At 48.6% G+C, this 12,151-nt stretch overlaps 1 protein-coding gene and 1 long non-coding RNA gene across 4 annotated transcripts in view; one reads left to right on the top strand and one right to left on the bottom strand.

Moving 5' to 3' along the window:
• Positions 1–12,151, top strand: part of CPA4 (carboxypeptidase A4) — a 29,281-nt gene continuing 17,130 nt past the window's right edge. For all 3 annotated transcript variants that reach the window (XM_040471963.1, XM_040471961.1, XM_040471962.1), the window contains exons 1-7: positions 1–100; positions 4,524–4,605; positions 5,022–5,156; positions 6,254–6,352; positions 9,144–9,245; positions 10,564–10,668; positions 11,381–11,491. In XM_040471963.1, the coding sequence (XP_040327897.1) occupies positions 33–100; positions 4,524–4,605; positions 5,022–5,156; positions 6,254–6,352; positions 9,144–9,245; positions 10,564–10,668; positions 11,381–11,491 (702 nt within the window). In that variant the 5' untranslated portion in view covers positions 1–32. The remainder of the gene's footprint in view (positions 101–4,523; positions 4,606–5,021; positions 5,157–6,253; positions 6,353–9,143; positions 9,246–10,563; positions 10,669–11,380; positions 11,492–12,151) is intronic.
• On the bottom strand, positions 2,937–5,012 carry LOC121028339 (uncharacterized). Its single transcript, XR_005789187.1, has 2 exons — positions 4,610–5,012; positions 2,937–4,091 (listed from the first exon to the last, which is right to left on the bottom strand). It is a non-coding gene; the product is annotated as an uncharacterized LOC121028339 (long non-coding RNA).

The following is a 12,151-nucleotide window of genomic DNA, read 5'->3' as shown; positions in this document are numbered from 1 at the left end:
CTCAGTCACTCTATGACTGACACCCTTGGGACATGAAGTGGATACTGTTCCTTGGGGCCCTTATTGGGCTCAGCTTCTGTGGCCGAGAGAAGTTTTTTGGGTAAGTTCCTTTTGGACTTATTATGATTATCATTATTTGGCTAGTTCAGAGATATAGGAGCCAAATGGACTTGAAAATGAATGGCTGATTATATCTCAAGTGGAGTGGCATTGGGAAAGAAGACATAAGCTTCTGTCCCAGTCCTTCTGGGACAAGTTCCTTCTCTCCCAGGCTCAATTTATCTGTGAAATCAGGACTAGGTGGGTGCCACAGTCCCTCCCCAGCTCCCTAATCTCCCATCAGTTCTCTTCCTTCCTAGTTCTTATTTGTAAGGTCAGTTCCAGGCCTTTCCTACTTTCTTAACTTCTATATTATGAATTACTGAGGATTACCAGAAAGTGTTTCTAATTTCTGCCATGCTTAGGGGGAAAACTTGGGTCTTATTAGGCTTTTTGGTTTCACCTCTTTGTTAATGGTGAAGGCTTTGTAGAGCTGGTGTTTCCTCATCAGTGCCTGGGACGTGGAGATTGGATAGGTCTTGCCTAGCCACAGCTGTGAAAATTGACACAGAAGGATACACTTGTACACTGCGTGTGTGTGTGTGTGTGTGTGTGTGTGTGTGTGCGTGTGGTATGTTTGCAGAATGCTTTGCGCTTTGCAGTGGAGAGGACATTTGGGAGGTAGGTGAGATGAAGGGGTGCCTTGGTCCCCCGCTAGAAGATTGAATTCTAATAACTCATTACCGCATAATGCTTTGCCATTTGCAAAGAACTTTCATGTGCATTATCTTTTGGATCACGCAGCAACTCTGCCAGGCAGGGGTGTTATTTTCCTCAATTTAAACATGAAAAAAACTCAGCCTTAGAAAGGTTAAGGAACCTGCCCAAGGCCACTTAGCTGGTAAGCAGGGGAGCTGCAACTCTGGAGGCAAAACCCATACCCTTTTGCTATCACCCAAGTTAGTCTCCGGACAGAATCCCGTATCTCACAGATATGTCTATATGTGTTAGTTTACTCTCTAATATACTATCTGGCTGGAGGGACTTTGGGGATGTTTATTGAGGTAATTACTTATATGAGATTGAGTAATTTTTATGGTGATGATTTCTTTTCACCCCTGGTGTCTACTGTCGAAGAGCTCAGAGGGGTTGGGCATAGCAGGTGGCCAGAGAAGGAGATTTTTCCGCAGGCAGCTCAGCAGTAGATGTGTAATAACTATGCTCGCTGCCATGTGGGCTGACGCACAGAGCCGTCAGGCTCTCACTGCAGCTATTCACATGGCTGGAACAATCTTTATTTCTCAGGATACAGACTTCGCTTACAGCGCGCTGGACGGACCCCTGAGTTGAGACAGCCGGGCCCGGCACTCGATCGCCCGCCACAGGGACTTGCACCGAAAGGGCTGCGCGCCTGAGCTAATTGCAGCTCACCCCCCCCCCCCCCCCCACCCAGTCTGTTCTCATCCTATAGTAGGGAACCCAGTAAGGGTGGTGGAATCCTTCCGAGGTCCATAGACCTGTCCCAGACACCTGGCTCAGTGAAGGTTTCTAGCAAGGCCTTTCCGGGCATTCATGTGGTAGGAAGCCAGAACCCAGCTTGGCTGGGGGTTGGGGGGCAGTAGTCATGGAGATGAAGATAATGGTTGCTCTCCCCCCGCCCCCGTCACCCCCTAGCTTGTGTTTCTTTCACCTGACTCCCTACTTCCCTAGTGTGTCTCACTCTGCTGGGGTCTCATGGCCTGGTCTTCAGCCATCTGAAGGATGGACGGCGGCCAGGATGCCTAGAGGTGCAGGGCAGGCAGAGAACAGAAAGTATGAAATGATGTCTTGTGGTGGCTGCGAAGCCCGGCCGGCAATCTGGGCGAGAAAGGCACAAGGGCTGGGCCTCTTGGCTTTGCCCTCACGGAAATGGGGGAAGGATAGAAGCTTGGCACTAGGGCGTCCAGAACATGGGATGAGTGTGAGGGTGAGTGAGAGGAGGTCACTAGCCATCGCGTTGGTGGCAGCTGGACAGCCCGAGGTGTGGAAGAGGACCAGAGTTAGCAAGAGCGCGGAGATCACCTGTGGGGAGCAGCAGGGGTAGACGTGGCAACTTGCAAATCCCAATAGATCCCCTCCCCCGGACCAATCTTCCATTTCCAGCAAGAGTTTGAGCTCTTTGGATTTCTAGATGGCAGAGATAGGTTGGGTTCGGCCACCCACACTTCCAGGACCGGGAAGGAGCATTTTGCAAATAGAGACAAGGACAATTAGGGCAAGAAAATGGCTGCCTTTCACCCGGCACCTACTTATGTTCTCTCTGCTTCTAGGCACTGGCCAGCTTACACTCATGAGAATGATGTTAGATCCCCTCAACCCCCCCCACTTTTTAGGGCCATCTGAAGACCATCCCTCACGTTGCCTCCGGGTTGGGGAGAACCTCATGGCTGAGGACATTGGTTCTTGGAGCCTGAGTGTGAGATTGCCAGGAAGATAAGGAAAAGGGCTAGCAACCAGGTAGAGGGAACAGCATGTGCAAAGGCACGGAAGGGCAAAGTACGCGGTGAATTTGGGATTTCGGTGAGGCTGGCCCTGAGAGAGTGTAGGAGGGAGAGGTGGAGGAGAGACAGATGGGGAAGGGCCCCACTCTGCACCAGCCCTTCGACTCTGCCTCCCTGCACCCCACAGTTGTGTCTTTATCCCCGGTAGCTTGGCTGATAGGGTATGATGAAATGTGCTGTGGATTTACTCACGCTCAGGGCCAGTTCGATTTCACTGTGTTCTGCTGCCGTGTGGACTATGCCCAGGAGTGTGGACGTGCTGTTGTGAACTTACCACCCTGGGAAAGTAAAACACACGTTCGGGGTGCATGCGTAACGTGCCGTTCATACTCTCGAGAGCTCCTTGCTCTTGGTTCCTTTTTTTTTTTCTTTCTATTCCCGTTCCTTCTCCCTCCACTCCTTTTTTATGATTGTTCTAGTCAGCGTTGTGTTTTACAAGATGCCTCATTTTGCCAAACGAGATGTCAGTGCACAGGTGCTCTCTAGAACACTCATTTTAAAGACTCCTCGTTTCTGGAGTGTTGGGGGTGGGTTGCGACAGAGCGTAAGTTCGGCAGATGGGGCCCGGGACTTAGCCAGGAGTAAGGATTCCCCTTCTGTTTTCAACCTGTTCCTTTTTTGCGAGGCTGCTTGCCTGCGTCCGGGAAATGGTAGTCTGACTCCCCACCTTCCTAGGGCTGCAGTTCAACTCCTAGCAAGCCTGTTGGGCTCAGGCTGAGACCCCCTCCCCCCCCCCCCGGCCCCACCCCGGGCCTCCCCGGGGCTGGACTAGACGACCCCCGGGAGATTCTCCAGAACCTCCCAGAACAAAGTTAGACCCTGAGAGCCCCATCTGGATCGAGCCGGTTTTCTGATCAGAAGATGCGGATCTGCCACGTGAGGCTGCACATTTAGCTCCCTGTGACAGAACCATTTTCTCTGTCAACAGGTCCTTCAGCCCACAGCCCTCTCCAGCAGCTCTTCCCGCATTCATTCGTGTAAAGGGATGACGCATGTGACAGCGTTGAGTGCGGATTCATTCGGGCCGTCACCTAGCAACGGGCTAATGGCTCCCCTGGCTCCCTGAGCCGGCTGAGGGCACAAAGGCAGCTTTTCAGGCTCGGCCTTCTCCCGCCCACACACAGGACTTCGGGGGGCCTCTGCCCCTGCCGCTGCTGCGGAAGCTAAATGGTGTACACGAAGCGAGTTCAGGACAGACGACAAAGGGGGGCTCGGGACTGGCTGGCTCCCTTCTGGGCCTTCTCAGGGCCCCCTCGGGAGGACTGAATCCCAAGTCAGCCCCAGCACCCTAGCCCGTGTTGTAATTCGTATTTGTACAGAGTTCTGGAGCTGGACAGGATTGAGAGACCACCCAGCAAATAGCTAACCCTCCGAGGACAGAAGGTCTGTTCTCTTTTCCAGCTCTTTCCAGCACGGACCTTTAGCCAGAGTTTCAGTCCTAGCCCCTGACAGTGAAGAAGTGCTTCTTTATGTCTTGAGTTAGCTTTGCGTGTAACTCGGGAACATTCCTTTCTGCAAAATATATATGTTTTTCATTATAAAGTAATATGACCACATTACAGAAAACAGATACAAGGGGAAAAAAAGTAAGTCATCCATAATCCCACGACCCGGACATAAGCACTGTCAGCATTTGCTATATTTCCGTTGTCTGTTTTTCTTCCAATGCATCTGCTTTTTCCATACTTGTAATCATGGCATACATACAATTTTGTGTCCTGCTCTTTCGCTTAATATTTCCCTTCAAGTTATACTATAAGCGCTTTTTCACATTTGCCACGTAGTCTTATTTTTAATGGCTATACGTTATAACCAAAGACTAGACCGTTTCCTCTCATTCGGCCCAGTTATGTCTGGGAGAGTAGGCTTGGGGTTTATCTGCCAGCTGAAAGCTGACCATTATCTCTTGCTTTTTTTTTTGTCGCCCCCCCCCCCCCCCTCCAGGGACCAAGTTTTTAGGATTAACGTCAGAAATGGAGACGAGATCAGCAAACTAAGTCAGCTAGTGAACTCAGACAACTTTAAGGTACCTGGTTCTTCTTAGTCCTCTTGGGTATCTCTGCCTTTGGTGAGAGACGATGAGCACCGCTGGCGTTGTTGCTCCTGAAGAGTTTCTGTGCGTAGTCCTGTATCAGTCAAGTGCCTCCGCACGCCTAGGAGGGCCGTAGGTCACAGCGCTGCTGTCCTGGGAGATGGGAGGCCTCAGCAGTGGGCTCTATCTTTCTGTCTGCCATCGACTTTTCACTTCTTGGACTTTGCCCGGTATTGCCTTCTGGGTAGGCCTGACCAGACACCGCTCCGAAAAGGGCAGCGTTTGCCCTTGGGCGGAGCCCAGCTCCTCAGGGCTCACCCTGGCTTTTGGCAGTTGTTCCAGAAGAATGAGCTCATTGTGCCTTTTACCTGAACTGTCCTTTAATCTGGTTTTATTTCTGTTCTCTTCAGCTCGACGTTTGGAAAGCTCCTTCCACCTTCAGTCGTCTTGTGGATGTCCTGGTCCCATCTGTCAGCCTGCAGCCCGTCAAATCCTTCCTGAAGTCCCAGGGCTTAGAGTACTCAGTGACAATCGGAGACCTGCAGGTGGGTAGAGCAAGGTCCCTAACTGGTCTTGCATAGGCCAAAGCATCCAGAGTGGATCCGAGACGCGTGCAAGTCCTGGTCTTATCCTTCTCCATACTATAGATGAGCTCATTGAGGCCTAGGGAGGTCAAGTGCAGTGACTTGTTAGTGGAACATGTTGTAATAGAAAAGAGCATTATGTCGGTTGGGGAACTGGGCAGATCTGGATCCAAATCCTGATTTTGCTAACTACCAGCTGTGTGACTTTGGACATGCTATTAATGTCTCGAGCCTCCATTTCTTCCTCAGTAAAATGGTACCAGTGAGGACCTACTTCACACAATTTGTTGAGAAAATTAAGTGATTAAGCGCATGTAAAATGCCCAGCAGTGCCCGGTCTGTCGTAGGTGCCCCGCAAGTATTAAACCTCCGTCCCTTTTCGTATTTGAAGTCAGGAGGGAAGAAAAGAGTGTGCGTGTGTATGTGTGGGGGGTGTCGGAGACCAGTCATGAAAAGCGTCCTTTGAGAAAGAGGGAATGTCACCAACAGTTCTCAGCAGAGGGGACATCACCACCCATCCAGACACCAGCCTCACGACCTGTATCTGAGCAGCAGGACAGTGCCTGGCTCACGTTCTCTCCTTCACCGAGGTGGGTTATGGACTAATTGGTGATTTGGCCTGGGAGTTTCCTGATGGCGTGAGCAGCTGTGAGCTTATTAATCATCCTCACATGTCACAGACATCTGCCAGGAGCCTTCAAAGTACGAGTGGTTATAAGAATTTCTTTGTTTCTGAATGGTTTCCCAAGCTGTGTATTTCAGAGGCACTGGATACCAGATGCGGGCTGATGCCTAGAGAATTCACAGCGTAGAATCACCAAATAGCACATATGTTGCTTTTGGGGAGTAAGTGGGTTTCGAATGGGGTGATGTACATTGGGTGCCAAGAAGTAAGCTTTTATAGATATGGAGAAAAAAATCTGACCCCCTTTTACACCTTGGCATGTGTGTGACGAGGGTGCCGCCATCTTGGCCAGCTCGTGCCAAGACATGGCAGAAACAACACGAACCTCCATGTCCAGTGGGTCACTTCACGACATTGCCGTGTCTTTTTTCAGGCCCTTTTAGATCATGAAGATGAAGAAATGCAACACAATGAAGGGCAAGAGCGAAGCGGTAATAACTTCAACTATGGGGCCTACCATTCCCTGGAGGCGGTAAGTGTCTCAGAGCAGGTTAAGAGAAAGGTCGTCAGAACCCTGGGTTTTGTAACCCCTTTTCTTACTTCCAGGACATAGGTGTTAGTACTTAGCACAACACCCTTTTACTAAGGGGCTACAATGTGAATGCTTCAATTCCTTCGTAATTCTTGGGTCGTTTATCTCCCACCAGCACCTAAGAGCACAGTGAAACACAACTGAACATTTTCTCCCACATGTATCCTTCTTTTCTAAGGCAACCCCTTAAAGAAAACCATGGAATAATTACAATCATTTCCGTCCTTGTAATTCAACCTTCTTATACCCCACCATAATCCCTGTATTTTACTCACCCAGATTAAAATGTTACTTATTCCAGGCAAGTAGACAAGTGGTTATTTCCAAGGTTAACCAAATATTTCCACTCATTTATCATGATTACTTACAACGTATATTTGTTCCCTAATGTGTTTTGGTGCTGTGTTTAGTTAAAAACCACTTTATGTAGATGACTGACTTTCAAGGTAAGCCAACCCTCACGATAAAACACTTGGAGCAGAAAAATTTAATATGCTATTAGAACTCGAGGAATCAAGAGGGGCTACAGAAGGGGACCGCATCACATATAGCAGAGTTTTGTTACGACCCTCGATGTCTTCTACATTAGTCTGGAAGCTCTCTCCTAGCTCAGAGCAACACCTCAAAACGAAATTGTTACTCTCCTTCCTGTACCTGCATACATGTTGTTCTTTTTATCCGAAGACGGTGTTCCTGGCATGCTTTGCATGAGGCGTATACTTTGAGTTGTTTTTCTTCTAGATGAGGGGTGATTTCCAAGGTTGACCAACTGTTTTCACTTCTTTCCCCTGATTGTCAGTAGCTTTGTTTATTGTGTGTACTTCCAACCGCACTGGCCCTTGATCCCTCTTGTGACCAATGACATACATCTGCAGAACAGCTGGATAAAGTTAGGAGTTCAGTCCCGGGCCATGGACAAAAGCAGAGCTCAGGGCTCACCCAGGGATCAAACCCATGATGTTAGCTTCGTTTACGTGGGGCACTCCCTAGCTGAGCTTAACCGGTTGCAAATGTCACCCAAGACCCCAGTACCTCCGTCCCCTCGCCTGCCTGCCATGGGATCCTCACTCTCTCAAGCACTTGCTTTTGCCCTCTGGCTCTAGGTGTCCCCCCGCCCCCAAACCTTCCCATGAGGCCACCCGCTGGGCATTGGTGTGCTATCTCCCTCTTGGCTCCATCACATGCAGTTCTTTCTAAAAACAGCTTTGAAGAGCTCTCATCCCGTAGCCACTTAGGCCTTCTTACGTCTCTGGTGGGAATCTCATGTTTGCTGTTATTTCTGTTAGTTGCTCGGCCGAGTTTCCCCTCATGCTGTCAGTGTGAATTGGACCCCTCCCTCCGGATATAGCTTGGCGTTGTAACTTTACCTGGGTGACTCTCTTGCCTGTCCTGGCTCGGTGCGGGCCTCCAGCTTTGGCTTCAGTTTCTAGGGTCAGTCGGTAGAGTTTCCAGGGCCTTCTCGTGGCTGGAAGGGCTGGTTCCCAGCTCTCAAGTTCCAGCCCCTTGCCCACGCCGGGTCCTGTGCTCTATGTTGCTATTCCTGATTTGCTGCAAGCCCGCAGTGCCCATGGCAAGTGTTTGGTCCCCGTGTTGCGTTTTCTACCTTGCACCCAGATGGCTAGTTGTTCCCTTTTCATTTCTTGCCCCTGCGGTGTCTCCTTTCTTGAGTTTTAAACTCGGCTGTGGGTTATTCTCATTGTAGTTTGCCTGGCTTGCTGTTATGCATCTGGGGGCGGGGGGGCGGTCTCTTGCTTCTCTGCTCAGTCTGCCATATTGACTGCAGCTCTGATAAACCATTGAAGCTTGATTTTATTTTACATTGACTGCATGTTTCTCTCCTCTGTAAAGCTCCCTCTTCCAATTTTAAGGTCTAAATATAAACTTATTTATTTCCTTCTTTTGACCCTCAAGAGGTTTGAGCAACTAAGATGGATGAACTCTATTGAAATCAAATTAAAAAAAATTGAAAACAAATGGAAGCATTTGTAACTATGATTTACAGGGCTTCACTTGTTCTCTTAAGGCCGATAGAGGAATCTCCAAAGTGGGGTGCTTGTACTACAGGGGGTAAGGAAGACGCCTCACTGGGATGGAGGAAGAAACCTTACAACTTCTATTGACGTTCTACAAACGTGTATATTTATTATTAATGCACTTATTAATGTTTTTGTTTCTTTGGGTTGTTTTATAGTGCACGTAGTATATTTTTGTGGTGCATTATTCCAGTGATATAACGTACATAATATATGGTATGCGTGTAGAATACATAACATATTCACAATATAAAACAAATACACACACACACGCACACACACACACACACATATGGCGTATGGTAATTTAAAAAAAAAACCTCGTGGAGAAAGTGATCAAAAAGCTTAGAGAGGATCGTTTTTCAAGAACCTTGGCTAAATGGGGCAATTGCTGATTTAGCCAGTCTAGTATGGTGCAAGGCACCACACTGTTGGAGAAGTATCTGCACAAGTCTCTCTCTAGGTTAGTGGCCTCTAATTTTATGGACAAATCAAATGTGTTATTTTCTAGAATATCGTTGAAAAGGACCCTTTAGGCAGTTCTTCAAGAATAAGTATTCCAGGGCGATAATGTTGCCAATCCCACGATCACAGGGCTGGTAGAAATCACTGAGACCAGTAAGATGAAATTCACAGATACCTACCCAGAGCTGAACAAAATTTTTAAACGCCCCTGAGTTCACTTTTTCGTGCTTCAGATTTATCATGAGATGGATAGCATTGCTGGAGATTTTCCTGATCTGGCGAGCAGAGTGAAGATTGGGCATTCATTTGAAAATCGGTCCATGTATGTACTGAAGGTGAGACCCCAGGCTCTTCAAGGGGCCAGACTTGGACTCAGGCTCCTGGTCCCTTGTGTCTAGGACCCAGCCCTCAGGCCTCTGAAGGAGGCAGCTTCTTAGGATCTCCTTGACTTCAGGGGCGTGGGGAGACATCTACTGGGGTTCAGGTTTGGTCTGACAGAGAGTCCTCTGCTTTTGCCTAATGTGGAACGAGTTAGAACTTAGAAGGAATCCATCCCATTGCAAGCTTTGACTGAAAGGCAGGATCAAAGGGAGTGGGGGTGAGGGGTAGCGGGGGTGGGCGTGGGGTGGGTTCGATTAGTATTCCAGAAAGCTCTCAGATGGGCCACAGTCTTTTGCCTTCATTCCTACCTCTGTAAAGTAAGACAAATGGGGATAGTTCTACAAATTCTGTTCTGCTTTTAGGGGTACTTATTGGAAAAGCAATCTAGGAAGCTAATTTTAGGGTTGATGTAATTTTAAGCCCAGCCTATGCTCCTTGGCTGCACAAAGCCTAATTTCTAGATATTTCTAACAGATTCAGGTCTATATTGGCAAAAGAGGTAGGGAATTTATGGCAGGGACATAAATTACATAAATAATCCAGCCAAATGAATAAAAGGAATTTGGAGATAGGAACCACGGAGCAACTGATGGTGCTAAGAATTTGTCAAATCCTTAGCTTTGTATAAGCCGTGAGGAACCCTGGCTCATAGCGGTGCTTGAATTACCAGCCGGAGGAGATTTGCCACTGAACTGCTTGCCCTAAAACAATCCCCATAAATTTAGATTATTTGCCAATCTGATGCAGACTCTGGCTTCATTAGCACCATGCTCTGACCCAAGGCGGCCCAGCCCCACACTAAAAGGCGGGAGCCGGAATTCATTTCATGCCATTTACAAAGAGCTATACTATAGTGAACCTCTCTCTTCCTCCTTTTAAAATCGAATTCATTTATTGCATCAACGAGAACAGGCTGGTTCATGCACTTTTGTGTCTCTCTCTGTTGGGATACCATTTGAGGTCTTTCAAGAGACATAATATTATCTCTAATCACACTGGCATTATAATTCACAATAGCAATTGTTTCCCCTTCCCATTTGCTTCCAACCCGGGGGCAGCTCAAGCTGCCCCGAGCTTCGGCTGGGCCCTGACAGCCAACCAATTAAGCTCCCTGGTCACGGAGAAGCCTGATAAATAGATGGTGCCCTCAGGAACATTTGGTCTCTGAATTATCTTAAATGGATTAAATGAATAGGGGTGAGCTGGGGAGAGGAGAGGTGAGTGGAGACGTGGGCAGGAGGGTCATTTTCTGGCCTCTTTCTCCTTCCACAGTTCGGCCCTGCAGAAGGCGGGCGGCGGCCGGCCGTTTGGCTGAATGCAGGCATCCATTCCCGGGAGTGGATCTCGGTGGCCACAGCGATCTGGACTGCGAGGAAGGTCATGTCGCCTGGTATTAGCTGAGAATTCTGGTGGGCCAGGGGTGCCCCCGCAGCATCCCATGAGGCTGGGCCTGGGGAACGAGGTGGGAAGGCACTCTGCATAGACACAGTAGGCTGGGGGCCTTTTCGGATCAGAGAAGCAAGAGGTCAGAGCCCCTTGGTCAGGGCACTGCGGTTAAATGACAAAGTGCATTCATGGCAACGAGCAAGCTAATGAGCTGCAGAGGTGGCCCCGAAACACTGACCCGCAGTCAGCCCCGCAGAAAGGGAGCAGAGTCTCCTCAGCAGTGAAACTCAGACGAGCTTTGCCTTCAGTCCCATCCTAGCCCTCCAGACCCTCGAGGACCTCATGTTGTCTCCGTGTCCCTCCGGAGGGTCTGCTTTAAGGCAGCGCTAGGGAGAGGAAGGGTGCTGTGCGTGGGGGCCCAGATTCCCCCCAAGCTATCATGATATGTGGCTCTTCCCTCCCCTCTTACCACCCCCCTGGAAGGAATGAATAAACCAGGCAGCCCTGGACTCCTTGCAAATGTTGACGTCCTCATGAAGCCATGTGCCCCCAGGTTTCGAAGTGCTCCAAGAGCTTTGCATGGGGCCGTGTCTATGAGGGCGGCAGGGAGGCTGCAGAGGGGCATCTGGGGAAGATACACAGGCTTAGACCTAGCACCCCAGCCTGCCCTGGCATCGCTGACGAGCTTCTCGTCTCCGCTCAGATTGCATCTGATTACGGGAAGGACCCAACCATCACCTCCATCTTGGAGAAAATGGATATTTTCTTGTTGCCTGTGGCCAATCCTGACGGATATGTGTACACACAAACTCAAGTGAGTAATACTGAGCGGGCCGGGCTTGGAGTTAAGGAGAATTGGTTGAATCCCTTGCTTTGCCGCCTGCATAGTTGTATGAACGTGGAGAAAACTCGCACACGTGTGCATGTTAGGAGCTCTCTTGGGCTCTCGTTTTTCAGTCTCTCTCTGAGCCGAGAGTCACCAGGGAATATTTTTGTTAGAGAGAAGAGTCTAATGAACTCCCTGTCATGGCTCTTGAATAATTATCAACCCTTTACCAATCTTCTTTCATTTCTTTCCCTCCCACACCTTTTCCCCCTTTTCTTTAAAAGCAAATCCCAGACATCAGGTTATTTTGCCCCGAACTCCTTTAGTATGCATCTCTAGTCGATGATAATTAAAACAAAACAAAACAAAACAAAACAAAACCCCAAACAATACACCACTGTCACCTTTTAAAAAATGAATGGAAGTTCCTTCATATCATCTAATTCCCCCAATTATCTTTAAAATGTCTTTTGACTCAATTTAATGAAATCCGTACCCAAATAAGGCCTGCGCTTGTATTTGGTTGTTATCGCTCTGCAGGCTTTTTATTTTATTTTTTTAATTTAATTTTTTTTTTCTCAACTTTTTTTTTTTAAATTTATTTTTGGGACAGAGAGAGACAGAGCATGAACGGGGGAGGGGCAGAGA

This window comes from Herpailurus yagouaroundi, unplaced genomic scaffold (genome assembly GCF_014898765.1).
Source record: "Herpailurus yagouaroundi ecotype Mexico unplaced genomic scaffold, PumYag 100, whole genome shotgun sequence".
NCBI lineage: Eukaryota > Metazoa > Chordata > Mammalia > Carnivora > Felidae > Herpailurus > Herpailurus yagouaroundi.
Note: the sequence above shows the minus strand (reverse complement) of the source record. Positions and strands in the feature narration are given on the sequence as shown.